The following is a 27,635-nucleotide window of genomic DNA, read 5'->3' as shown; positions in this document are numbered from 1 at the left end:
TGGGCTTATACGGGCTCGGGCCCATATCCACTTAAAAGCTCAAACTAATAAATGGTAGTACCTAAATCTCATATAAACCCATGGATATTCTTTTTCTTTTCCGATGTGGGATTTATCCCATTTTTAACTCCTCAACAAAGTAAACCATTCGATCGGGAGTACTAAACAAATTAAAAGGAGCCTTACATTGCCTGTTCGAAAGGAAAAACTCGCGTGTAAAATACAGATGAAGCATTTCTTGTGGAGTTCGGTAGTGCATCCAGATTGAACCTACCTTTGTGTGCAGCAAACCGAAGCAAGAAGAGAAACGGCTGAGAACATTATGGCTCTGCTCCTACCTATTTCTCTATGTACCATCGGGGAAAGGTTGCAGTGCGTCTTTCTTGCCATTGACATAGAAGTCCACTATAGCCTTCATTCTCGGAAGTTTATCTGGATGATAGTTGACGTGAATAATGACCGGCTTCAATTGGCTGAGCTTAGCGTCGTCCTTCCGGACCTCCTTAAAGAGGACCTTACTGTTCATGAAAAGATAGTAATCCATAGTTCTCTTGGCGGCATGGAGCCCCTCGTATCCAGGATGTGAAGGGAAAAATAGCTCCTCATTGAAGACTGCTTGGTCCCATAAATACGGTTTTTCAGAAAGCCGACCAGCCACACGATCTAAAAGCTCGATGGAAGGGATAGTGGGCCTGATGTAGAAGAAACCGGAGTTGTAAACCCATATTCTCACTGTGTAAATATGCCGAGACCAGCCCATCACTGGATCATCGAAGACGTCATCATACCCATAAGCTGTCTGGTTGTCATGACCATCGGTCATCGACTCCACATCAGAATCGCGGTAAATATGATCAAACGGATTCTGCAGGTAAACTATGTCAACATCTGAGAGAAGAACACTGTATCCCATCTGCAAAAATTCCCTCAAGATGCGGAATTTCAAGCCCGAGACTGCAATGCTACCTCCTGTTTTCCCGATTGAATCGATCCCCTGATCTGGATCTCTCTTATACATTGGAACTTCATTCAATTTGCAGAACTCTGCGATCTCGTCATCTAATGCTACTACCAGATAATTAGGTATGCCCACTTTCCTGATGCTTGTGAACCAAACCTCCAACATGTCCTTGACCTTGGAGTTAGCAAGTGCTACTATAAGCTCTTTTCCGATGGCAATTTCCTTTAATAACTTAGCAAGCCTTGGGTTCACGGATTCATCGGGAAGGACCGTCGGATTAGTTCTCAACCCCTTGACAGTACCAAAAGGCCCAGCTTTGTGCTGTTGGCCCAGTACTGGGAACTGCTTCGGTGCATTATCTTGTCCCTGCTTCAGCGCGTTAGCCCGTTCTTGAGATTTGCATGAGGATGAATCAGTCTAGCCACAAAGCATGATTAGATTATTAGAATATAGGATAAACAAGATAGATGTTTATTTTGTGTCAGATAATGTATCCAAACAAACATGAAACCAAAGTTGTAACCGGATCAGAACTAGAATTACGGGAACTTGAATTAAAGGAACAGAAGACGAATCGAAGATAATCGGACCTGGCGATCCGTTCTCCAGAACTTCTGCAACCAAGGAGGCGGATCGGAGCTGAAGAGGCCGTTAGGATAGAGCAACTCCAAGACCGAGACGCAGCAAAGCAGGATTCCCATGGCAATGGCTACTGTAACTCGAGATCCGCAGAAGCTCTGGCCTTTCTCCCGCATCAGCGAGCCGTCTCTGCGACCCACCATGACTGAACTCACTCTCACCGTAGGCAGATACTCACACCAGACGGAGATGAAACAGATTTGTTTCTGGCAGCGAGTCGAAGGATGCGAGCTCGGGAGAGCTGGCTCACATGGTGGCGGAGCTCTCAGGCAAAGGGAAGGTCTGCTTCGCGCATGTATGAAAGACAGAGACAGAGAGAAAATGAAAATGGAGGGAAAAGGAGTCGTTGAGCTCCGTAGTCGTTTGATGGAGGGAAGAGGAGTTATTAATTTATTTATAATAATTATAATAATTGATTAATTAATTATTAGTTAGGCAGTAATTTTAATGAAGTTCATTCCTTGATCGAGAAAAATTGATGGCTATATTGGGCCTCGACTTAATTATTTTTATAATTAGGGTGTGACCGTGCTATTTGCATAATTGAAAGTAATTTGTTCTTCATTTTACGAGTTACTAATAGGCATGCGCACACTAGACGCGAATACAATAGGACAACTTGAGTAACTCTGTAATATATCTGTAATGACTAATTTATCAAAAATTAATTTTATATTTTAATCATTACGGAAGAAAAATAGAGAATTTTATTTTTATGTTTGATGATTAAAATATCAAAAATTAACTTTTTTTTAATTGGTCGATTAATTTTTAAATAGATAATTAAGTAATTTTAATATTTTTTTTTTCTTATTTTCAAGAATCGAAAAGAGCGGTATATGCCTCTTTACTACATATATAAGCAAGATATGAGGTAACCAAGCTAGATGACCTCATAAAGCTATGTTAATGAATAAACTTTTCTAAATTTTTTGAGTTTTTAAATTTTTTAAATTATCAATAATCTTCCAGACAAAATATTTCAATTTTAAAAAAAAATCAGAAATTAAACAAAATGTTTTTCATTTTGAAATTATATAAATAGATATATAGATGGCGATTGAGAAATATATATATATATATATATATTGCTACGGGCATTATATAGGTAGATCATTTTTGCGGTATATATCCATATATATAGATTACTATTACATAGATCAAAACCCTAAATTAGAATGTTAGAAAATTTTTAGAAAATCAAATTACATCTTTTTAGAATTCTTTGTTGTCCATTATGAATAGTACAAATCGTTTTCAAAATTGCCAAATTGTCTTGAGACGCCACCTTCAAACCTACAAGAAAATTATGGATACGTCTCTTATGCACGAGAACCAAGATTCAAATTTGATGGAATTCTTTTAAAATTATTTCCATTCCACGTCTCCTTTTCGTCGGGGTGTAAATGGCACTGTTCAGGTCCGTACGCACACATCGTGCTTTAGCAGTACCATTAGAAATATCATCTGTGATCCGATGCTAAACCGGCTTTGAACTTTTCGGGTTTGTTCCTGCTGTGATTGGCTTTTATCTGATTGATGGAGTTATGTTAGGATATTACTTAGTAGTGAAAAGAAAAAAAGATCTTGATACACTATTCAGTTTGATAGCATGTACTATTGATAGTAACTTTTTATAGATAACTATTTTCCGCATGTCAGTTTCTATTATATTCTGAAATTTGCTGAAGTGCATGAACTCCCTTATGGCGTATAACTGTATGTGTATGCTACCGCAATCATATACGGTAAGTAGAATACACATACAGTTATGTGTTTACACGTACGGAAACATAAGAACTATATATTTGAAGTCATATGTAGTCTCCCTTAAGAAGTTCATAAGAACCTCAAATATAGACATACGGAAACATATAAACACACACATGTATACAGATACATTAACGTGTACATATATATACGTTAATGTATCTGTATACATGTGTGTGTTTATATGTTTCCGTATGTGTATATTTGAAGTTCTTATGAACACGTTGTCATATTGTCCAACGTTTGCTTTTCTTTTTGCGATTATTATTAATTTTAATTTTTATCTATGCAGAGTGCATATGTTTCTTTTACATGTTGTAATTTGAAACCTTTTTTAAATTAATTGTTAACTTGTTATTTTATTTTTCATGATGTCTTATAATTTATTGAGAGAGCTAGCACTTGAATAAGATTCATGGAAAAATAAAAGTTAGAGTGATGAAATTATGTGATGCTATGAAGACAAAAAGCGATGATTTAACTAGCATGGATATGATTCCTCTAGATGATGAGGTAAAATTTCTTATTATTTGTTATATTATTAATTAATGATGAAAAGTAAATTATATTTTTCTTATTATTTGTTATATTATTAATTAATGATGAAAAATAAATTATACTTCTAAATTTTAGTTTTGATAGAATAACTCAATTTATGCAACTGTGCGAAAATATCAACCGGATGAATTTTGGAGCCAATAAGATGAAGGATCTGTATATGCCATTTAGAATTTCAAACTATCGATAGTTTTTGCTCAATATTGCCCATTCAGGGGTGATTTGAAGATCATTTTTTTGGTAATAATATCCGTACAAAAATTAGAAGAGGGATCTTTAATTCCTAGATATAAGTTTGACTTTGCATATGTGCAAACAATTTCTGATAGATATAATAATGATATATATTAATATACATATATTTTTAAAACACAATATTATAAAATTCCTAAAAACAATTATCAGATTCTATCTCGTGCAATGCACGGGGCTCCACGACTAGTAGTAATAGATACATAGATAGATAGATAGATAGATAGATAGTAGATAATTATATCAATTAATTAATAGTTAGGCAAGTTCGTCGGTTCACTGAGCACAATTGATGGCTTCTTTAGGCCTGAGCCTGGGCCCAGACCAAGAGAGCCGACATTCCTTCTAGCGTCCCTTCCGACATTGCGGTTTGAAGTCGTCCCAATCAAGGCGATGATTGTACAATACGGGTCATTCGGAGCAATGGATGATCGTAACTTGTTAAATCTCATCCATAAACAAAGTTCTGATTTAGTATAGAACGTCACCGGAATTGCTTCTTATCAGTGTTATCTCCCCCCTACTTTGCATCGATTCATCGGGATGGAACGCCACGCTTCTTATTATGTATAGTCGAGTCGTAAAAGCTACGATTGTTTTAAGTGATACATAGACCAACAATAGCATACTCATTCTAATTGAAACTATGATCATCCTCATTCCTCAACGTTATACCACAGCACATATTCCATTTTGAAATTAGTTTAAGAAAAGAACAATACACGATGCTCTCTCATCGATATCTTTCACGACACGGTCCGGGAGCGAGCTTGCCTACAAGTTAGTCCTCCTCAAGATGATGTGGGCGCCATGCTGAGGCTGCAATGTGATGAAGAGGACCGGGGCATGGACATAGGTAGGGGAAACCTCAAGAATGTACTCCCTGATCACCATGGCCAGCACAACCTTGGCCTCGACCAGGGCAAGGTTCTGGCCCACGCAAATTCTCGGGCCCAGCCCGAACGGGACGAACGAGGCCAGGTGCTTCCTCGGCTCAGCAAACCTCAGGGGGTTGAACTCATTGGCATCTGGTCCCCAAATCTCTGGGTCATGGTGTACCGCAGTTAAGGCTAAGTAGAGCTGCGTCCCTGCAGGGACCTGGAGCTTGTCCCCGAGCTTTGCATCTTTCGTGGCTTCCCTCATCAGCATCACGGCCGGAGGATACAATCTCATGGCCTCATTTAGTATCATGCCCACCTGTAATTGTATACGATTGAAATAATCTAAAATGAGTTGACGCCTAAACAAGATTAGTCTCCATTATTGAGCTATAATAATACCTGTGATCTGAAAAAAAGAAGGGGGGGGAAAAAAACTTAACATCATGATATTATATGTGCAAATGACGGTTGGAACAAATATGAGTATGGCAAAACGGTTGGAATCCACTTACAAGCTTGAGGTTGCTAAGTTTGTCTGCCGTTGGAGCGGCTGTCGCCCCGCAGACACGGACCACCTCCTCCCTCGCCTTTCTCTGCCACTCCGGGTGCTTTGCGAGCAGCAGGAGGGCCCATGTCATGAGCGTGGCGGTGGTCTCCTTCCCGGCGAAGTAAAAGGTCTTGCACTCGTCGATGATCTCCTCTTCCTCCAATCCCTCTTCTCCGTCGTCCCCCTCCTGGCTCCTGCCCGGAGCCTTCAGGAGGCTGAGCAGGTTTCTCGAACCTTCTCCCGATACGGTGGCCGCTCTGTTGCTCCAGATCAGATTCCGGATCGAGTCTCGGGTCTCCTTCTCCAATCGCCATCTCTCCCTATTCTTACTTGTCGGAAAGAACCTGAGTTGGGCGGACAGTGGCAATTTGGTAAAAATAAAATTTTCATGTTTCTTTTGGTAATAAGGGAGATACAACGACTTAATATGAGATAATGAAATGTGAAATAAAGAGATATAAGAGTCTTTGGATGTTTTTCTATTTTAGTCTTTTCTTCCAATATTTCTATTGTTTAGATACTATATCGTTGAATACTTTTTTTTATTTTAGTCCTTTTCCTTTTCTTTTTTTTCGTTTTCATCCAATACCTTTAATTACTTTTATATTTTCGTTCTTTTATCAAAAATTTTATTAGAGAATATTTTAACTTTGATCCTCAATCTTTTAAAATTAATCTTTTATCCTAATTCTTTTTTTGGTTTAATTTTTTCTTAATATTAAATGCTTTTTTTCCTTATACTTCTACCCCTCAAATTCACATAAATATGCACACACGATATTTTTGAAATTTATAAAAAAAAATTGTTATTTGAAATCCAAAAGCAAAACAAAATCTATCAAAATATATTTCGTGAGGAAGGATGGTAAATTGATAGGGAGAGAGGCGGCGGTAGCCGGTAAGGGAAATAATCGCACTACTGTCCTAGGGGAGGTCACCTTGAGCCTACACCTCCATACACCATTACACTTGCAACATCATTGCCTGCATCAAGGTTTACCATATCCTTGCATAGTGTGCCACTACCAAGCTCATGGGTGTGGTTCATGGCTATCGAATCACAATCGCCTTTATTTTTCCCTTATTTTTCCATTTCATTAATAGCAAATTTGAGTTACCGATTCTCTTAATACAAACCGCCATTACCCCTACCAAGATTGCCTGCGACCTAAACGCTCGTTCCTGCTCATTCTCTCCAATAGGTTCACGGTTTTTATTCTATTATTTTGATATAATTTGTTTTATTTTTGAAATTAAAATAATAATTTTTGAAATTTTAAAAATACCGTGTGGGCATTTTATGAGAATTCTAGGGGTTAGAAGTATAAGAAAAAAACTTTTAACATTAAGAAAAATTGAACAAAATAAAAGATTTAGGATAAAAAAATAACTTTAAAAGGTTAAAGGCTAAAGTTAAAATCTTCTCTAATAAAAAATCTCATAAAATGATGAAAATATAAAATTAATCAAAGGTATTGGATGAAAATGAATCAATAAAAAGGAAAATGGCTAAAACAAAAAAGTAATCAAATGTATAATATCTAAACGATAAAAAAAAAGTAGAAAAAAAGACGAAAATAAAAAAGTATTCAAACCTAAATGACTAAATGTATAGTTTTTCTTTTCAATATGCGACGTTTCAATATCCCTAGTTAATTCAATTCAAGCCGAATATTTCTCCAATTTTTCAGCTATACGAGAGTAATGTTCTTAGGCAGCATTCAGTCAATTGTGGGCCCCGCCTGGGCTCTACCGCGATGCCGAAAATCACTTGACTCAGTTGATGAGCTAACATCTTGGAATCAATAAAATCTTAAATGGTTCTCTCACCGTACTGGAGAAAGAACCAATAAAATTATTATATCATGTAAATCTATGGCTCACTATTTATGTAATAATGAATTCATTCATCTGTTTACTGCAATTCTATCGGTTTTTCCCTGAAATCATTCGAAGAAAAGAGTGAGGTGAACAAATACCGTTACCTGAATCCTGGAATGTAGATGCTCCTTACGGCCTGGGAGAAGAGATGAACCTGCTGCTCCTGAAGCATGAATATCCGTTTCCCTTCCTCGTAGCTGCTCCCGAAGGCTGTTCTTGATATGACGTCGCCGGAGAGCTCTTGCAACTCTTTCTGCACTTCCATCTCGAACTCCTCTCTCCCTCCTCGGATTTCCTCCCACCCGCTGAGCATCTTTCGAGTACTCCCTACTATCTCCGGCACCCATCCCTGCAGTTTGGATCGGCTCATTCTGCATTATCCTTTGAACGTGTCGCAAAACATGGACCGACTAAAGTGCGCGAAACGATGTGAACGGGATAAAACGGATCACGCTCTTGGGCCAAATGCACGGCAATAGACCCGATTCAAAACCCAAAGTAAAATTAACACATTTGGTCTAAAGGCAATCTCAACTTGTAACCATCCATCACAAGCTTACAACTTGCTGTGTGTCTGCAGTCCAACCTCAAGTTATTGTCTTGTCACATTTTTCGAAAGCATATACACTTTTGAAGTACGTGTTCGTATGAACCTCGGTTCGGATCATACGCTAATTCTTCGAAAACAGATATATCAACATACATAAACCGCATAATCGTTTACAACAATATCAAAGAGAACAGTTACAGTCTCTAATTTTTTTCATATCGTATCGGTCATGACAGTATGACATGAGCTACTTCCATCGTGAATTAATACGAACATACTCGTCATTAGGATTTGACTGGCCTTAAGTCATGATCGTGATTGCGATATTCCAAAATTAGTAACCAATAAAAACGAAAATAGAAAGGGAAGAGAGACGCGCACCTTGACTCTCTCCAAGTTGAAAGCTTGATTGGCTATCCTCCTATGCACAGCCCACTTCTCACCTTCCAACCCCGCCAGCCCCTCCCCGAACAGCATCTTCGCCTGGGGATTGTGACGCACCTTCCCGAACAGCCCGCTCGGATTCACAAGCACCTCCTTGATCATCTCCGGGTCCGACGTCGCGAGCCTGGGCGTCGTCCCGAACCAGTATACGAAGCTCTTCCCGAACTGGGCCGACCAGTGGGCATAGAAGGGGGCCGCCCAGGGGAGGATGTTATGGTGGAAGCAGGGCATCGCCCTCGACTGGGCTTTGGCGTACAGCTGCCGGATCTCGGCACTGTTGCCGAACACGGGGCGGTACCGGGGACCGGAGATGCCATGCCGGAGGAAGTGGGCCTGGGTCCTCCGTGGGAGGTAGAGGACGGAGTAGCAGAGCTTGGAGAGGAGTATTGTAATGGAACAGAGGATGAGGAGAAGGGGAAGCATGATGAGAGCCTTTGACTTCGCATAATGAGAGACAGATGAGCTTTATTAATGGTGAGGTTATTCATCAAAAAAAAAATGGTGAGATTGGCGCATATGATTGTTTTCACATGGAGTAGTTTAATAAAGTATATATAACCTTAGGTCGGGGCCTAAGGAATGGTTTCTCAAACAAATCGGATAATTTTCTGAACTTTGAATCAATTCGAATCGGTTTCAGAAAACAAAATCGAATGTTACTCGTATTACGATGAACATAAGAGATACGAAACACGGAACAGTAATAAATTCGAACAAACATGATTATTGAAATACAAAACACAAACAGCTTCGGCGAATACATTGCCATCTCTACACAGTAACGAATAACTAGCAATATAGTTCCTCTACTTTGATACCAGCAATAAATTAAAGACCAGACTGTACATTATTTCTAGTCCTCCCCCGGAACTATGACTCTGCCTCCGGAAAATCAAAACTGACCAAGTCGATAATTCACGCTCTCTATAATGGTGTTGATACACCAAACTTTCCGGTTGGGGTGTCATGTTTTCTTACGGAAATCACTGGATTCAAGAGAACGAGTTTCTGTCCAATGGGGAATGCATGAAATGAGTTGCTCGGCAGAGAGGCGTTCATGCACGGCAGGTGTTGTAGATCTCGCCCCGCATGACGTCGATAGGCATGTGCTCTGCCGTGTAGCGCTCGGGGCCCAAGTAAACGCCTGTCCTGTCCAAGAGAGCAAGCCCTTCCTCCCGGCCATACCTTGACGAATAGAGCTTCAAGTACTCAAAGTCCTGATGAGATTAATAAGGGGAAACATTCTTAGGAAACTGGATCAGGGTTCACCATAACTGCCATCGAACAAAGTCAAAATTCAATGTGCATATGCGCACCCAGCTTTCTTTCTTGAGCACAATATGCCAATGTAAGAGGAATTCATCAGAAGATACGAACAAGAAACGACCCCTAACGAGGGAGTCCAACTTATTTTGGTTTCTTCCTTACCTGCAAGCCACTGAGAATGCGTTCTAGTCTGATCGAAGCAACGGGTTCATGAGAAGACGAGAAGACCTCTCCAGGATAGTACAACACGCCATCACCAGGGGGGAGGCCTCGCCTAAATCTTACCTGCTCCAAAGAAGCAATAACCACACATAAATATATGATTAAATGATTTGGCAGAGTGCAGAACATGTAGAAGTAATACCTCGGCACTGGGGATAGTTGCCTTCTCGTAACAATTGGCTCCCCAGTACAGGAAACCAGTTCCACCTTCCTTCCACACACGCCACATAACAGCACGATGCTGAGTTCCACGCATTCCGATATGCCAGTTAGGATGAGGATCTGAGGGTCCCATGCATACATATGTCCACCATTCCTGCAAAAGGCAAGCTTCCATGATTTACAGGAATAGACATCTATAATGTGCAAATAGAGGGACCAGACTAAGGCGAGCTTCTCAAATTATTGGTAGCAGAATTTTCCTCATCATAAAATCAGCAGATACATCAATTAAAGAAGACCTAACGGAAAGAATGTCGATAGTCATTAGACAATGCTGGAACATGATAGAAACATTAAAATGTCCTCATCATTGCCACCGGATTTGAAATCCTACGGTTCTAGATCAAATGGAAGTAGAAACAATTGACTAGACTTAGCACAACAGGTATGCACCTGACAACACTAAAAACTCCAGCCGAATGAAAAAAAGGAAAATTCTAAACTACGCTGGACTTGTTATAAGTGGGTGAGCAATACTGATAATAAGCTGACTCAGATACTATGCTATATGTGTGCATTGTTAAAGTTTCTTGAAATCTTAAGCAGCGAGTACTTGGAACCAACCACGTCGTTTTACTGTCTCAAGCCTAATCCTTGTAAAAGCCTCAGTCGAAGTATATAAACTAGATACCATCAGAATCACCGGCATAAACACTGACTCATCAATGCCATCATTGCTCCATCAATTTTTTTTCTTTGTGGAAAGTCTTTGCTGTGGGCATAAAGAGAAAATCAAAGCTCAATATCATCAACCAAGATAACATGACAATGTTGTTGATGAAAGATCTTAAGTTTAATTTCAGTACCCAGATACACTTAATTACCCAACTGTCAGATGCGGCTCAGTTCAGTGGTTCAGAAAGGCCCAATTCAGGCTTTACAATTTTGTGAGTAGTATGCTACCATTGAGCTAGACAAATTTTAGCAATTAATGCATTCAGTACACCGAGGGCTTTGGAATAAGTTAATAAGTGAAGTTTGGTGACTAAACAATGCAACTAAAACTTCCCCAATTGATGCCCCAAAAGCAAAAGTAGCAGCTCGACAAGCCAGATGAGCTTCTCTCATCCTGTGGATTGAAAAAGCCTACTTCCTAATGTGTATAATCTGCAAATCTCAAATTTGATTCATTTATTTTTTGCCGAAACTTTTTTGCAAGGACAAGTACATAAAAGTACACCTCTGAAGAAAGAAGCTTCTCTTCATAAAATTGCACATGACAGCAATTTTCAGAGAAACCAAGCCCTAACCTACCTTTACTAGTTTGTATGCTGGACCCCTTACCAAGAGGTCACTTGGGACATGCTCTGCATGTTAACCGAATCACAGCTTCTATGGACCCTGTGTAACTAATGAGGAGCTACATCAATTGCTTACCTGTTAGTTAACACATTAGAAAGCAATATAGTTCATCATTTCAGAAAGCCTTAACCAAATATAACAGTTCAGAACCCTACAGACTTCACCAGTGAAGCTGCTTCCACCTCCAGCAGTCTACTACTAGCCTTTATAAACTAGTAACTGGCACGCCCAAGGCTCAACAGACTGCAGTTACCAGTTGCCATGTTAGTTTGCAGATTTAGGTTAGCAGACGTCCTTCCCAACCACATGACAGATATCCGATATTTAAATCATCAATAAGACGGAATTTGTATCTGAAAGCTACTTCCATGTTGGCATAATAAATATGTAGATAGGGTGCAAATACAACTAGAGTGACCTGATATGGACGATAAAAAGTGTAAGATGATCAGCACATTTTCTCTGCAATTCCTGGATGAACAACAATTCCAGGAGATAGAACTGACCAGGAAACAGAAACATGGGTGCACATATCAATGGCAGAAAAGGAAGGCTCAATAGATAGAGGCGAACATTCTGAAGCAAATATCTGCTTAATAAAACTCGCATCTCCAGAACAACGAAAAATATTATGCAGTAAAAAGTGTTCTGATGCTACTGTTGAAAACGATAATCAGATCACTGTTTAACACAAAATTCCATGTGAAATTTAATAATACAAATGAAAAGGAAACCTAAAGGGAATATTCCTCGATATTTACCTCACCATTCTCTGGCTCTAATTCAGCAATTATATCCTTGGCCAAATCCTCTCGATTACCAAGCACCCACTCACTGCATAAACACAGCTTTATCATTAAATCCGCACAAAGCAAACAAGGGAAAAGAATAAGCAGCCTCAAAAATTTCTTAAATGACATGTTATAACGAAGCTTGTTCAATCCTTGCGGTATCTGACAACTGGAATCAACGACAAAACTTGTTACAACACCCTGAGGATTTCAACCACCTTGTCAATCGAACAGTACCTCAAGAACAGAGGAAAGTGCCTCCAAGAAAACTTACATAGCTGACAACATTTACAATTGACATGCACCTTATTTCAATAAGACAAGAAACAAAAAGCTGGTGGGATTACTACACAGTTCCTATTATCATGATACTCAGGAAGTCATTCATTAAACATCTAATCGTAATAAACTCATCGTATGCTTTGAGCTGGTAGCAAATGGCTATTCTATATAATGCATGCAAAGAGAAAAGGGAACCAATTTCTCAAGAATAGAACAGGAATTCTTAGTATCATTAGAACAATAACGCAAGTCTTGGGTATGAGACAATTAAATGCCAATCAATTAAATGCGACACCTTGTGCAAAATATTTGGGTATGAGGACGCAAATACTTCGGAACTTTCAGAAACGCCTCAAAGGAATTAGGTGCAAGAGGTTTATCATTCGGACCTGTAACAGAAATCAAAGAAGAAAGAAAGCGATATCAGAATATCTTTATAATTAAAAAGCATAACAAAAGCCCATAAAAGTATATGTAAAAAATTTTAAAATGTTGAATAGGACAAACATGAAGTAGCAACCATGACATGTTCATGTTTCAATCACTTGAACAATAGAGTGGAGAGATAATAAGATAATTTGCTATAAGAATCTAATAAGGCAGCTCTAACCGCAATAGTAAGTTGTTAGCACGCGTGCATCATCAGCATAGGCATGAATTTCCCTAGCAATGTCGCATAAGGAATCATATTGTTCAGAATTCAGGGGCTGCCATGGAATGTAGAGAAGACACGAACATTAGAAGGCATTGGGGCTTGGACCACCCAACATTAACAACAATAATCAAGAAGCAATATCCGGTAGAAGGAAACAGATCTTTAGAAAGAATTTCCTAATAATTGCTTCCTGCAACACTTAACAATGTTGATGGCTGCCCCACAGCATTAGACAACCTTTAGATGAGAAAACACGCCATGGTCACAAAATAATAATTAACACACAACTTTATCGTGCTGATTTATAATGCATCCTACCTCATCCCATAAATAAAAATAGGCCTTTTTCCAGTGAGATTTTGTCTTCAAGATCTCAACTTCTTTTCGCAGGTAATCATCTGCTACAACGTTTCTGTTTCATTTAGAAAGCTGGTGTTATATTTCAGTTTACTGCAAATCTCTGCAAAAGAGAATGAATGCCCAAATTGGCACTCTGTAATACCCTGAGATTGCTGGAGCATATGGTACAGCATAGGCTGCTAGGCGTGGATCTGAAAAGTATTCATCTGATTTTGGGTGATCAGCTGCAAAGTAGAATGAAATTCATGAGTTCAACATAAAATACAATACACCAATCACTTAACTGAAACTCCTCAAACTAATTATTATAGGTCATAATGGATTACCAGGCCAAGGGCAGGTGTACGTCAAAACACGCATGCTGTTTCCCCATCTACAGAAATATGGACTGATTTTGTATTGAAGGAGCCACTTAAAATGCAGATCCAAAGTGCGGAACCAATTTTCGCTCCCATGTTGAACGCCAAATCGGTCCTCGATTACAGTATCAGATATCTAAATGTAGTTAAAGGAGAAGGCCATAACATGAATCAATTGAAACCTCAGGGAAGCAGAAACGACATCGCGCTGAGACTTGCTGTTGCCAGGTTTGAATAGCGAAAGTAGCACGAGGTTCTTTTTGTTTTAGTTTTCTTTACCACTTCCACCATCAATACCAACACATCCCACATTTATTTCCAAATTTCAAGATGATCAATAGGACAGCATATTTTTGGTTTCAGAGTTTCCATGTCTGTTGATCATCTTCACAGGCTAACATTATTATGTAAAACGCCTAAGCCTCTGTCATTTCCATGTCTTTTTTACTTCTGTATCCTTTTCCCCTCTTCCGAGCTTCACTTGAAGAACTTAAAGCAACAGACTAAATATAAAATCAAACTCTCCAGAAATGCAGGCTTTAACTCCAATCCTCATGTTCAAATGCAAAAAGTGGTTCTTTCATCCAAAATACATTACCAATGAGGATACACCAAAAACTGCAGGGAGCGAAGGCGTAGCAGGAAGAATGAAGTCCCAAACGGTCAAATTTATCTTCACACGCACTGAGAGGTTGGAAGTAGCATCCTCATCCATCATATCATCAATTCCATCATCTGACAAGAACTCGGCAAATGATGGAGACAAGAGGATCCTTCTTAAAAATGTACCTGCAGATTTTGCTCTTTGCACCTAAAAGATACTCATATTACATCAATAATGATCAAACACCATCTAGATGTTAAAAGTGAAGCATCATTATCATTACCACTTCATCCAATGGTTTTTCATCTATGGGCTCCACAATGTCCAAACAGCTTTTAAGTTCCTTATATAACTGATGCTTCTCAACTTTGCCAGAACCTTGAGATGATGATCTGCAATTTATGAACAAATTTTCAGCACATAGATAGTAAAACTGATTTTGATTAAAAAATAGAAAATATTAATTCAACTTTTTTAAGGCAAAGAGTTTCTAAACCAGAATAACAAAACCATGAAAGAAGTGAAAGGAGCAGAATAGTACTCCTTTTCGCCTTTAGTTGCGGTGATAACAATCTCTCCCTCGTACTGCCCTGGTGGTTGTTCACTTGGGACATCTATGGAAACCCATATAGAAGTCGTCTCTCTGGAAAGAGAATAAATAAAGCATCTCACTCTTAATAAATATAAATTGGCAAACCTTCACATCAAGTTGCCTTTATACAAATGCACAGTACCCTGGAAGTAGGCTAATATGACTCGAGGGAAGATCCATAGGTACAAGAGCATCAGGAACACCCAGTATAGGCACCACGCGTCTTAATGTTACTGACTGTCCCAGAGCCAACCTGCCCATCATCATATCAGCTAAAACTTCTGGAAGCAGATCAACAGTAGCAGAGGAGGGTATATAGTTCCATGAGACTAACCGATCACCAGAAGTGGAACATAAGTCGCTACTCTGGACCTGCACCACCCCTGCAATGCCAGAGCCAAGCCAAGAAACTTTTGGACGCATAGCAATTTGAAAACTCTCTCTCTCATTCCTAGCTGCCAAAAGATTTGCCTTCAAAGTGAAACAGAAGTTAGATAGAAGATTCCATTTTTCTCTCTTAGAAGGTATCGAATTCACTTACTGTCTCCAGCTGCCTGGGCATCTCTGAGTGTCCAACATTAGCTGTGCTCGGCATGCACCACACATGCACTAAATTGGATGTTGGAACCTCAGCAGGGTCAATACATCCCTTGGGTAGATCAGAACCACGTAAGCCTCCTTCACTCCATCCATAAGCTGTTCCACCACCAGCAACGCCTTCAACTGGTACAGCAGCATCTTGATGATTTCCTGCTGATCAGAATTCCCATGTCATGTAACGAGGTACAGCAGATAAAATTTCCTCCTTTTCATATTAACGACTGTGTAGATGTATTTTGATTTCATGGGAAGTATTGCCCAGATGAAACTGGCACAACATATGAACCATTTACACAGAATATGAAATCAATCATCGTGATGATGAAGAGTGACTAAAGCAAAACTGTCGAATCCAATGCACATTATGATTTTTTTCCCCCTGCAATGTTGCAGCCTCAAAAAAAAAAAAACAACTCAACACTTGCAGATTTTTCGTCTGTTCAGCAATGAAACGAGAAAAAAGTGGATTTTGATCAATTCATCGAAATTAGGAGCACATAAACATCAAATCCTTCATCTAATATATTCATTGAGGTTTCAACTTCACGACTACCACAATCATTAGCATTTCCTGTGTGTAAAAGAAACAAAGAGAAGAAAGAAAAATCATATACGGGAAATAAACAAGCCATTAGAACTCAATTTCAGACAATATCAAATTCGTGATTGCGGACACTGATAACAAAGTCTAGCCAAAAGATGATCAGAGCCAGCTCAGACCTCAGTCAAGCATTCCTCTCCCTAACCGCGCACTACCGATAACAAAGACCAGACAACTAGAGAGCACAGACACTGAATGGACAGAGGATAACCATATATGGCAGCGATCGCCATGAGCTCAGCGCTCGAATACTGAACCGGTACTGAGTGAGAGAGACTTCTGGTACTAACCGGAATTCTCCATTTCCGCTGCCGAGCTGATGGCAGTGATCTCAGGGATCGACGGAGGTGAGGCCGAGGGTACAGGTTCGAGCTGGCTCCGCGCTTTGAAGAAGCAGAAACGTGACACAGAGAGAGAGAGATATATGATTGCTTTGAGAGAGATATGATTGCTTGAGAGAGAGAGAAGGTGGCCCTGCCATTTTATATCTATCTAACGGTTCCACTCTCTCCAAGTGTCGGGTCGGGTAGACCAGACTGGGGAGCAAATTGGAGCACGACATTGGATGTGTTTGGATTTGAAATAATGTTTAACTCAACTCGATTCTACTTTATCTTCAATTCAACGTCACAATCATTACTTTTTTCATTTTTAAAATTTTTTTAACCATTCAATTCAATTTTTAATATTAAATTCTCTCAACTATTCATTACTCTTTCACATTTCAACAACACGATCATTACTTAATCATTATTTTCTCTCAATTATTTATTACTTTTTCACACTTTTTCTCGTAATTCAACAATACAATCATTACAAACCAATTAAAATCAAAACTCAACTCAACTCAACTCTCAATCCAAACGCATAACGTACGGAAATTATTAGCCCCGTAAATTGGTTTCGGAGCTCCGGTTGTGAGACACACGTAGTCTACGTCGAGGCCCGTTTGGCCGGGGCCGCAGCATGTCAGAATGAAATGGAAACAGCAATAAGACGGAATATGAGTCATCAGCCCCTCTTAGGCCCCGTCTGGTCAGGGCTGTGGCATGCAAGAACGAAATTGAAACCGACACGTGAAGGACTGTGAATTGCCTGATTAGACAGCTAATCGGGTCACAACCTCCTCTTAAGGCCCAATTAGACCAGAAGCAATAAGGAACCTGAGGCCTCACCAAATAGCTAAAACGATTACAAGCGCCTCTAAAGAAAGCCCCGTCTGGTCGTGGGTGTGGCATGTTAAGAACAAAATCGAAACCGGAATAAGGCGCAAATCCCCTCACCGCATAGCTAATACGGTCACAAGCGCCTCATTTCATGAGCTCCTCTATCTCAGCACGGCAAGGTATGATCAGGTTTTTTCATTAAGTTGTGTGTCACATGCCAAATTTGATACGGCAACAATAAAGAGTTACAAGATTACCATAAACGAAGCAGAAGAATTTTCTTCTGATTCTCCAATGATCATGTACTGGGATCCGAGTTTGGATCTCACACCATATTCAGCGCGCGAGAGATTTTCTCGAGAAAGCAAAGGGGATTCGACACAACCAACACTAGCAGAAGAGATTCTCAAGATATAGGAGAGAGCTGTGTAAGAATCATTTAGTCGATGAGGATCTTTCCCTAAATATGTATGCGCATAGAATATCAGATCTTACAACTGGCTAAAGACAACATGATGCTACAACAATTACTGGGCAGATCACAAGTCCAAGTTCCATGTTGTCTCCGCGATCAATTTTGGCATCTTCAGCTCTTCTTCTAAGTTCAAGGAAGCCGAGATCTAGGATATAAGCAAGACAGAGTCAGATGCTTCACTCACTGATAAATACATATAATCGGCCGAAACTACATTCAATAAGTAAACAAATCCAGAGAACAAATTCTCTCTTAAGGGGAAAAGAAAATGACCAACCTGTGAAAGCCTTTCCTAACAATTGGTACAATTGCAGAAACACGATTAGTGTAGGTAAGTTCCCCAACTAAGATCTTTCGACCTAAAAGACAGCCATCTATGGCTGCCATTGAAACATGGGTTTCACATATTGTCTGAGAAAATAACCAAACCTTTTCTTTGTCCACTTATAACACGAGACTAGGTGAAACTCTGTATGCCAAGTGGATGTTTAAGTTTATAGATTAAAAAGGTATTGAACATGTCATATTGAAACTTTCTTGACCCATGAAACAGTAGTATAGCAGAGGCCTAATAGTGAAAACTGTAACAATATAACGAAGTATTAGTCATTTGAAGGATATGCAAGGATCTGTTAGGAATTAAAGTGTTAAACCAATAACTAGTTGGTTATGTTGATCTTAAAGCATATCAGGAGAAATAGGAACTATGTCTTTTATTCCAATTTATCCAACTTCTTAGGATTTCTCGTTTCAATTATTCCTTATATGACACTTGATTCCAAAGCCAAAATTCTATTATATATCTTACAAGCTTTCGCATCAGCAGACATAATTATATATTAGCCTGATTTTGCTAACGATCCTTAACAGACCTCCACAAACTCTTCAGGATAACCTTGGATTCTTTACTATTACTATGAGACTCTTGATATGCTACAGGTCATGATAGAAATCCTTTAATTTTAAAAGTAAATGCAAACTTCACTTTCTTTCAGATCCCTAAGGAAGAAGCTGTGGGGAAACTATCTTAACAGCTCCAAACAGATATCAAGGCAAAAAAGAAACTCCATGAGTTACCGACACTAGTAAAAAATAAAAATTCAGATTAAAACATAGAGAAGAGCATATACCTTAAAGCAACCATTCAACTTTGAATTTCTCGACCACTCCAGCCCCAAGGCCTTGGTCAAGGGCTGATACGTCGCCTTGAGCACATCATCATCGAAAACCTTTTGAGACATAGCAAAGTCCCATGAACTCCTTCCCGTATCATAGCTCGGCTCAAATGTTGTCCGCGCTCTGTGCACATACGTATACTTCAACTTGCAATTACTGGAACCGAGAATGTAATTGGCTGAAACCTTGTTGGCAGGGTCGAACACAAAGGACCCCTCTACAATCGTAAGGTTGTCGCCTTTCCCATGAATGTATGTCAGGTTCAGTGGCTTGTTCACGACCTTGACTGTATTCATAAACTGAAACCGATAATCCTGCACAAAAAAGTTCAAAGTTAGTGCTTAAAAGTTAAAATGAAAATAAATGTTGAAAAGTATGGGGGAATATAAAAGAAGACCCTTGCTTCTGTACTTCTCCGAAAATTTAAAGAAAGAAGCAAGGGGAAAAGGGTGATAAATATTAAGTCAGAGCACATGTACAAATTTGATAAGATATTGGAGGAGATCTCCAGGCCACACAGATAATGAGCCATGAACAACTTTACGAATCCCATCATTCCCACTCATGAAAACTTCCCGCTCGTTGAAATTCTCTGCTCAATTCTATAGTTCGACCTCTATTTGCTTTCAACTAGAATTACCAATATACAGTAGTAGAATGTCCCCGGTTCAAATCTCCGGAATCCCATTTGCCTCCATTTTCAAAGCAACAATTTTTGAGCTTGAATCCATCTACTACCTAATACCTACCGCACATTTGGATGGCTAAAAGATTTATGTTCCGTTGCAATAGCACAGGTCCATTTAGTGACAATGGATACTAGAAGTCATCATTCGAAGTCTATCATCTTCCCCCCTCGACTCCTCGAAATACTCCCGAAATTCTCACTGGCCCTACATATCCTCAATCGAAATCAAAGATGATGGGAAAATCATGGGAGGACTGACCAGTTGGGCATCCTTAACTAGCAAAGGAGCTTCTTTTACTCACATTTTCACTTTCTAGCTCGAATTTTCAGAGGATACGAACCTAAAGACCCTCAATCAATTGAATTGAGGGAGCAATCACTAGCTATGAGTTCCTCTACCGCGATTGAATAGACGAAGGAACAGCAGGGAAAGTCCTGAATCTTACATTCTTGGGGACGTTGTAATCGATGATGAAGGAGCCGGGCTTCTCGACGGCGAGGGCCAGGCCGTTCAGGCTGGGGCCGTTGACTATGGTGGCGTCGGTCAGGGAGGCCCTGAGCTTGACGTCGCCGGCGCTGACGCCGAGGGTTGCGGCGGCGCCGTTCTTCTCGACGTCGTACCGGCACTTGAGGGACCCCTTCATCTTTGTACGGAAAGAGGGAGGGATAAGAGAGGGTTTCGAATTGAATGGCGTTGGTGGCTCGCCCTTTCTGTGTCGAGGGGGGCGGAGAGAGGCAAAGCGTCTGACCAGAACCACGAATTTCGGGTCGGGTCCGAAGAACATGGGTCGGGCTGCCGGGAAAGGAATCTACGGCTCCTTTCTTTCCGAGACAGAGAGAAAGAAAGATAAGATACTGTGTCCCAGATTTCTGGCCGTTTGATTTCGAAATTTGATTTTAGAATCATGATTTTAATTTTAATTCTACTTACTAGATAATAAAAATATACATTTCCCAAGTTAAATTTATAATAGCATCTCATTTTTCCTTTTCCACAATCAAAATCAAAATCAAAATTACTTTTAACTCTGAAACTAAACGCACTCTAAAAGTTCAATTTGATTCCAGATTTCATCATCCATCTTTGTTTTCACCTGAAACTCTAATTTTGTCTCATTCCACCCACATAGTTTAGATTATATATATAAAGAGGTTTTTACCGAAAATAGTCCATGATTTATCCGTTTTGTCAAATTTATTTTATATTTTTTTAGTCAAATATATCACATGGTTTACTTTTTTCATCAAATCTATCTCGACGTTACATTTTCCGTCGACATCTAACGGCCGTGCTGACGTATCACGTGGAGAGATAGTGGGCCACACTTGCCACGTGGGCACCACGTCAGCACAGTCGTTAGATATCGACGAAAAAGATAATGTCGGGATAGATTTGATACAAAAAGTAAACCATGGGATAGATTTGACAAAAAAATATATGATAGATTTGACAAAACGGGTAAACCATGAGCTATTTTAGGTAAATTCCTCATATATATATATATATATATATTTGTTGGAATCTCGTAGTTCATATTATATAAAAGTCTCATTTGGTACGCCGTAATGAAATGAAAATGAATTGAATTGATTTTTGTATAGTGAATATAATTATAATTTGAGGAAAAAAAAAAGATCCTAATAATTCCAAAAAAAAATCCTAACAGCACAGTTCAACTTCAATTTTTCATTTGTCGTATATTGATTCACTTGTCGTCACATTTTTGCAACTTAATACAGTCAAAAGATTATTCTCATATTAAAAGACAGTTTGTTCATATTTATAGCAGCTGAATAAAGCCGATAAATGTACTTTATCAACAGTTATTAGTGTGGGGTAATCGTCTTTTAATTATCATAAAGTCAAGCAGGTGCAAGATATGAGTTTGATAACGTAAAATCCAATCGATAGTTGCGAGAGCCGTAGCAGACCGATTTTTGCACAAACTAATATGCTATTAGTTCAAGATTGTCTAGAATCAGTGGCGTTCAAACTATGATGTCGTCGTAAAGCGTCGGATATTGCCGTCCGACGTTGCCCAGCCTAAGCCTTAGATTTAGAAATTCTTAATGGCCTCTCTTTTTTCCAGCAAGTGCTCAAAAATTTTCAAACTAATAAAATGTCCGGAAATTCCCAATCCATCCCACAATCTTCGGCCTGATGTTTTAGTTAGATGGTTTGAACTTGAACACAAGCTTTTGACTTTGAGGTGAACACGCAGCTAATCAATCGTTGACTAAGGACGCAAGTAGGTGACTCCTCTTCCGAATTCCGAGTCTTTCTCTTTGGGAAAAAAATCATTTATAAAATTTATTTGAGATTTTCATTTTGCTTTGCTTCGAGAATGCACAAAAGAAATCAGTACGTGCTGAATTGCATTTTAGAGATCTATTTTTTTTATTAAAATGTAAAACTTTTATGAAAATTAGAAGGGAAAAAATTGAATAGGAACACGGGCAAGGTTGTCAGAATCGCGATTCTACCTAGAATCGGTCGAGGGTCGTAGAATCGTGAATCGCGATTCGAATCGTGAATCGTAAGATTCTATCTGTAATTAAAAAATATATATATATATATATATATGTAACATACTTTTCTGAGAAAAAAAATTAATTCTTGTTCATTCAAATAAAAACACAAACCAACAAATCAACAATAAGTCATATTGTGAGTGGAAATCCCTCCAGCAACTGATAGTACTTCAATGCTGAGTTGCTTGTATCCGATGCGAGAAATATAGGCCCAAGGAAATTGAATCAGATAAGCTACTGGAGAGAGAGATGTTTTGGTTTAGAAAGAGAATTAAATAAGTAAATGGAAAATTCTAGACAGAGCATACAAATGGAGCCATACTAGCACATATAACAGCAAATGACTTTGTTCATAGAATCATGATCAGATAAAGGAGGTTTACATTTTCCAGATCATCAACATATAAAAATCACAGGTCGAACAAGAGCCTCAACGAGAAATCTAAGTCTGATGCAGAGTCCGAGTTTAATGCCCTGATGGGAAGGCTGGACTCGATCGAAAAGGAGAATGCGTTCCTTAAATATGAGTTCTGTGTGCTGGAGAAGGAGGTCTCTATCCGGAATGAGGAGCTGGAGTACAACAGACGGGCTGCAGAAGCGGCCCACCAGAAGCACCTCGAGAGCACCAGGAAGATCACCAAGCTAGAAGGGGAGTGCCAACGTACTCAGGTGACAACAAAGTGAATACGCATTACAAAGTATCATGAACAACTATCATCCCCCTCCTCCTCACCACCACCATCGTCATCATCATTATCATTATCATCATAACCATAGTTATCATAAACTAGGTTAGGGGGGAAAAGAAGTGGTTTTTCTTAACTTTCAAAAGTTCAAATTTGAAGTTACCCTCAAAACATGTGATTTTTTTTTTCGGAGTTGAAATGGCAGTAGCTTATCCAGAGGTAGAGCTACATTTTTAAAAAATTTGAGCTTACAATGAGCAGCAAATTGAGCTGCGAAACAAACTAAAGATTTGCTGGAAGGAAGCTTGTGGATGACAGCATTTCTTCTAAGTGGTAAATTGTATTTAGAAAAGCTCTTATTGGTGGTATTTTTACAAAGGGAAACTGAGGAACCGAAGATGGAACCCCGCGATGGCTGCGAGATGCTCCAGCATCGCCAAGCCAAGAACGGCCACTTCCCTGAGGATATTACCTCACATTTCCATTTCAATACATGTAATCATCAAAGACTCGAAGATTGCCATTTTGATATCGGAATGGGGGATACTCGTCATCTGCAGATAATGCTTCGGAATATTATGTGTGTCATTTCAAAGGGCAGAGGCTGATTTGATTTTGCAGAAAACCAAAAGGTTGATGACAGAGATAGAGATCCGGCCGTGTTTCCCCTTCACTCCAACTGAACAAAAGATCGAGAAAGTGACAAGAAATCAGAGAGAAATGCGAGGAAAAGTACCTGGAATGGAACTATCGAAGATTTCGTCCGCAACCGCAATCGAAGCTTGGACAAGCTAGCTTCTCGGAAGGAAAAGAGGAAGAACCGCAAGCTAGCTTCGAAGATTTCGTCGAAGACATTCGAAGGTCGAATTGGAAGGACTTCAGCAGGGGAGAAATTAGGGTTCGTGACAGGAAAAGAGGAAGAAGGGCGGGTGGGAGAGGGGTTTCGGGTTTGGGCTTTCGGGTCCAGGCTTCGGCCCGCTTATTGGGCCCGGACTTGGGCCGAATCCAGCCTGAACATAGAATCGCAGAATCGGCCCGATTCTGCGATTTTACGATTCAACACGCGATTCAGCTCCGATTCTACAATCCCGACTCACCTAGCTGAATCAGAATCGGTAATGCTCCTTGAATCGTAGAATCGTACGATTCTACGATTCGAATCGCGATTCTGACAACCATGAACATGGGAGAAAAAAAGATCTTCATCTTTCATCAGCGAGGGTTCAAGCTCAAAAACATGTCGGGTTACTGATAGTGTGTTTGGTTTTAGAGTTGAGTTTTGATTTTAATTGGTTTGTAATAATTATGCCGTTGAATTATGAGAAAAAGTGTTAAAAAGTAATGAATAGTTTAGAGAAAATAATGATTGTATTGTTAAATTATAAAAAAATAAAAAATAATTGAGAGAATTTAGTATTAAGAATTGAATTGGATGATTAAAAATTGAAAAAAATAATAATAATTGTGTTGTTGATTTTTGTTGTGTAATTAGTAAAGTTAAAATTGAAATTTTAAAAACATAACTCACAAATCAAATAGGGTATGAAATCTCGTAAGTATTATAAACTGTACAATACTATTTTTCGCATAACCAAATAAGAAGAATCATTGCAGAAGTCCTTTTTTCTTTTTCTTTTTTTTTGGGTATTTGTGGACCGTAAGCATTTATTTGATAATTGAAACGACAGTATCTCGAATGAAAAACTCAGTGCAAACTGCAAAGCCAGGTTAATAAGTATACTCCTATCATATGAACTGATCCGATAGTTTCTTTTTTTCCCCTTATCTTAAAGATCGGAAGAAATTTTTCTTTTTCTTTTTTTTTCCTTGAACAAATTGAAGAAAATGAAGAAAAAGAATGGCAGTTAATGGGAGAAGAGCCCAGCCGCATTAGATCACCGACACGGCTGTTCCCCATCGACAGTCTGCCTTTATTATGTCTACCTCTTCTGACCATTAATTTGAGCTGATAAATTATTTTATTTTATTCACCTGTGCTTGCTAGCTAATATGCATTTGTATTTTACATTGAAGGGTAAAATGAGAAGTGTGAAAGTTTACACCGATATTTACTACAGAAGAGTGATCATTTACCGAGCGACTTCATGATAAGGTAGATCGATACGGAGATGACCTACATCCCCACCAATTGAAATCTTCTTTTTCAAGTTTCTACCAAGGGGGTAAAAAAAAAAAAAATTTAAGCTACGAAAGAAATCCAAGAGTATGGCAAGTGATAACAGAAGGAAAACAAAGGGGCAGTGTGAACCTCGGTTATAGGAATCAAATCAATTTGAGTCGTATGGACTTTCATTGTATTGATATATTTCATTATCATCTTACCTGGCTTCCCATTGTTGATGGTAATTTACCATTAACACAGTCTTATTTTAGAAAACAGTTGAGAAAGATTAGGTTTATATTTTGATGAAATAAAAAGTAAACACTCCAAAGAAGCTAAAAAACTATAGTTAACCTGTACGGACGAGTTCGAGAATCACTGAAGATACTTCTTGATTCGATTAGATTTATATAATGTGTACGAGTAGAGGCCTGAGGGTAAAAATAAGGGTTTGTTTACTTATAGAGATTTCTTAAATTTTTCATGAAATTTTTTAAAAGTAGAGAAATGTAAAAAATTTGTTTATTATGTAAGAATGAAATGATTTTTTCTAAAAAGAATCTTTTTCATTATTCAAATTTGTACAGTGATTGAGAAAATTATCCTTATTTTAGTTCTTCAATTTTCTATTAATTCAATTCTTTCCATTTTCTAATTTTTAATCTATAATATATTCCTTTCTTATTTGTGTATCATTATTTATTTTCATAAGACTTGAGACTCAATACTAAATTAGAGAGGGATTTACTATGAATTATAATTTTCTAACTTTAACTTCAGTAAAAATATTTTTATATTTTTTGAATAAATAAATTTTAAAAATGAAAAGAAAAAACAAAAATCAAAAGTGAGAATATGCAATTTAAAATAAATAGACTCTAAGCTTGCGTTTGGTTTTCGAGTTGGATAAGCGATTTAACTCAAATTAATTTTGTGCAATAACTGTAAGTGTTGACAAATATATTGAATATGTACATATATATGAATGTAAAAGGAGATTGAAATTTTTTTATTAAAAAGTTAATTTAAAAAATGATTAGGAAAAAGTATCAGTGATAAAGAATTATTAAATAGAAGTTTAAAAATGGTAGGAAAAAGTATGAATAAGAAAGTATTATTAAATGGAAGAAAAAGACAAAATAGTAGTTATTATATTATTAAATTTGGAGAATAATAAAGTTGAATTGGGTAGAGTTGGATTATTATATAAAAAATCCTAACATTGCGTTTAGTAATGGAGTTAAGTTTAATTTAGATTGATTAGTTTAATTTGAGGAGATGAAGACAAAGTAGTTGGAAAAAGTATGTGAGAATTTGAAGAATATGATAAAAAAATAATGATTGTGTTGTTAAATTGAGGAATAAATGTTAAAATTGAAGAAAATGTGTTGAATAGTTGAGAAAATTTAGTATTAAAAATTAATTTAAATAATATATAAGAAAAAAAATATTAGAGATAATTCGAAGAAAAAGATAAAAAAAAAGTAATGATTATATTGTTTATAACTAAAATAGTGAGCAGTGATAATAAAATTGCTGTCCTCACTACGCAATGTTCGGGTTCTCGTATTCAATCACGAACTTATCAGACGAACTGAACAACCAGCTCAAGAACTAATCCCGTCAGTGTAGCACCACCGTGGGCCTAATATAATTTACAGAAATTGGAGATGACCCTAGGCGCAAGTCAAAGAGCTCACCCTATCATATGTTCCTAAGGGGATTCGAATTCGAGACTTGAGGGTCTCAAAATCACATGGAAGTGAGTTTCGAACTATTAGACCATCACCCATAATGGTTAATGATTGTGTTGTAGAATTAATGAAAAAATTAAATTAAAATCTTTATTTATTTTTTTGTTACCAAACAAAAAATTTTCTATTGAGAAAAAAAAAAGAAAGAAAGTGGGCACTAAAAATATGGTCAATGAGATGTCGCGGGAAGTGGGTCCCAGAAGCTGCAGGAAATTGCCCTTCCCAAACGTCTCGACTAAATCGAGTTTCTGCTTTGGGTCGCTGAAACCAATAATTCCGTGTCCCAACTTCCAACCCCCACTCCCCCCGCGATCTAATACAATAAGTATTGTGTATCCGTCCCCAAATAAATAATTTTTATAAATAAATAACTGAAATAAAATATTTTATATACCACCAAAAAGATATATGCACATACATATAGTCAACATATATTTGATAATGGTAATAACAGCCGGATCATCTTAAAATAATCCAATCCTAATCAACAAATTGATATTAACGCCCACCCGAATTGGTTCAGATAATTCGACATCACTTTCGCTAGAATAACGTTTTAGGTTTGAATTTTAAAAATGAAAAAAATCTATGATTGAGAGAGTTTCATTTATCAATTGGCCAATCCGACCTCAAATTTGAGTTGGTTGAAATCATTATGCTTTGCTGTAGCTCGCAAAAATATGTTATCAATTAATTA

At 38.2% G+C, this 27,635-nt stretch overlaps 4 protein-coding genes and 1 long non-coding RNA gene across 14 annotated transcripts; all 5 read right to left on the bottom strand.

The window, feature by feature from the left end:
- Positions 1-239: 239 nt before the first annotated feature.
- Positions 240-1,771, bottom strand: LOC116214499 (arabinosyltransferase RRA3-like). Its single transcript, XM_031549900.1, has 2 exons — positions 1,552-1,771; positions 240-1,378 (listed from the first exon to the last, which is right to left on the bottom strand). Exons 1-2 carry the CDS (start codon positions 1,741-1,743, stop codon positions 347-349), a joined length of 1,224 nt encoding a protein of 407 aa, XP_031405760.1. The 5' UTR covers positions 1,744-1,771; the 3' UTR covers positions 240-346.
- A 2,950-nt stretch (positions 1,772-4,721) lies between these two features.
- On the bottom strand, positions 4,722-9,252 carry LOC116214498 (cytochrome P450 734A1). Its single transcript, XM_031549898.1, has 5 exons — positions 9,230-9,252; positions 8,421-8,946; positions 7,594-7,838; positions 5,574-5,952; positions 4,722-5,377 (listed from the first exon to the last, which is right to left on the bottom strand). Exons 1-5 carry the CDS (start codon positions 9,250-9,252, stop codon positions 4,955-4,957), a joined length of 1,596 nt encoding a protein of 531 aa, XP_031405758.1. The 3' UTR covers positions 4,722-4,954.
- LOC116215680 lies at positions 9,172-16,804 on the bottom strand. Of its 10 annotated transcripts, XR_004158525.1 has the most exons (18): positions 16,630-16,803; positions 15,680-15,891; positions 15,473-15,609; positions 15,281-15,391; positions 15,088-15,189; positions 14,830-14,938; positions 14,553-14,753; positions 13,910-14,078; positions 13,726-13,807; positions 13,542-13,635; positions 13,179-13,275; positions 12,864-12,957; positions 12,257-12,329; positions 11,914-11,996; positions 11,651-11,738; positions 11,448-11,570; positions 10,758-10,905; positions 10,134-10,287 (listed from the first exon to the last, which is right to left on the bottom strand). XR_004158525.1 is itself a non-coding variant. In XM_031551489.1 (16 exons), exons 1-16 carry the CDS (start codon positions 16,640-16,642, stop codon positions 9,539-9,541), a joined length of 1,953 nt encoding a protein of 650 aa, XP_031407349.1. In that variant the 5' UTR covers positions 16,643-16,800; the 3' UTR covers positions 9,172-9,538. The 10 variants fall into 10 exon arrangements, 2 of the variants coding, with proteins under 2 accessions (XP_031407349.1, XP_031407350.1); XR_004158522.1 differs by lacking the exon at positions 10,758-10,905; XR_004158523.1 differs by lacking the exon at positions 10,758-10,905 and having other exon boundaries at positions 11,448-11,542.
- A 1,092-nt stretch (positions 16,805-17,896) lies between these two features.
- Positions 17,897-20,573, bottom strand: LOC116215747 (outer envelope pore protein 24A, chloroplastic-like). The gene is made up of 3 exons (XM_031551587.1): positions 20,291-20,573; positions 19,111-19,470; positions 17,897-18,125 (listed from the first exon to the last, which is right to left on the bottom strand). Exons 1-3 carry the CDS (start codon positions 20,486-20,488, stop codon positions 18,045-18,047), a joined length of 639 nt encoding a protein of 212 aa, XP_031407447.1. The 5' UTR covers positions 20,489-20,573; the 3' UTR covers positions 17,897-18,044.
- A 2,055-nt stretch (positions 20,574-22,628) lies between these two features.
- On the bottom strand, positions 22,629-23,976 carry LOC116215661. The gene is made up of 2 exons (XR_004158510.1): positions 23,799-23,976; positions 22,629-23,018 (listed from the first exon to the last, which is right to left on the bottom strand). It is a non-coding gene; the product is annotated as an uncharacterized LOC116215661 (long non-coding RNA).
- Positions 23,977-27,635: the final 3,659 nt, after the last annotated feature.

Source organism: Punica granatum, chromosome 7, assembly GCF_007655135.1.
Source record: "Punica granatum isolate Tunisia-2019 chromosome 7, ASM765513v2, whole genome shotgun sequence".
NCBI lineage: Eukaryota > Viridiplantae > Streptophyta > Magnoliopsida > Myrtales > Lythraceae > Punica > Punica granatum.
This window is presented reverse-complemented; position numbering and strand designations above follow the sequence as displayed.

Excerpts from the sequence above, each read along its gene's own strand:
- LOC116214499 (XM_031549900.1), bottom strand. The coding sequence starts at position 1,743 with ATGGTGGGTCGCAGAGACGGCTCGCTGATGCGGGAGAAAGGCCAGAGC. Across the intron at positions 1,379-1,551 it reads TCTGGAGAACGGATCGCCAG|ACTGATTCATCCTCATGCAA; the intron begins GTCCGATTATCT and ends CTTTGTGGCTAG.
- LOC116214498 (XM_031549898.1), bottom strand. The coding sequence starts at position 9,252 with ATGGCAATGTATTCGCCGAAGCT. Across the intron at positions 7,839-8,420 it reads TCAACTTGGAGAGAGTCAAG|GGATGGGTGCCGGAGATAGT; the intron begins GTGCGCGTCTCT and ends TCCAAACTGCAG. Across the intron at positions 5,378-5,573 it reads AACTTAGCAACCTCAAGCTT|GTGGGCATGATACTAAATGA; the intron begins GTAAGTGGATTC and ends ATACAATTACAG.
- LOC116215680 (XM_031551489.1), bottom strand. Across the intron at positions 14,754-14,829 it reads AAAAACCATTGGATGAAGTG|GTGCAAAGAGCAAAATCTGC; the intron begins GTAATGATAATG and ends AGTATCTTTTAG. Across the intron at positions 13,276-13,541 it reads ATTTTTATTTATGGGATGAG|CCCCTGAATTCTGAACAATA; the intron begins GTAGGATGCATT and ends ATTCCATGGCAG.
- LOC116215747 (XM_031551587.1), bottom strand. The coding sequence starts at position 20,488 with ATGAAGGGGTCCCTCAAGTGCCGGTACGACGTCGAGAAGAACGGCGCC. Across the intron at positions 19,471-20,290 it reads ATTACAACGTCCCCAAGAAT|GATTATCGGTTTCAGTTTAT; the intron begins GTAAGATTCAGG and ends TTTTTTGTGCAG. Across the intron at positions 18,126-19,110 it reads AGTTGAATGGTTGCTTTAAG|ATCTCGGCTTCCTTGAACTT; the intron begins GTATATGCTCTT and ends CTTATATCCTAG.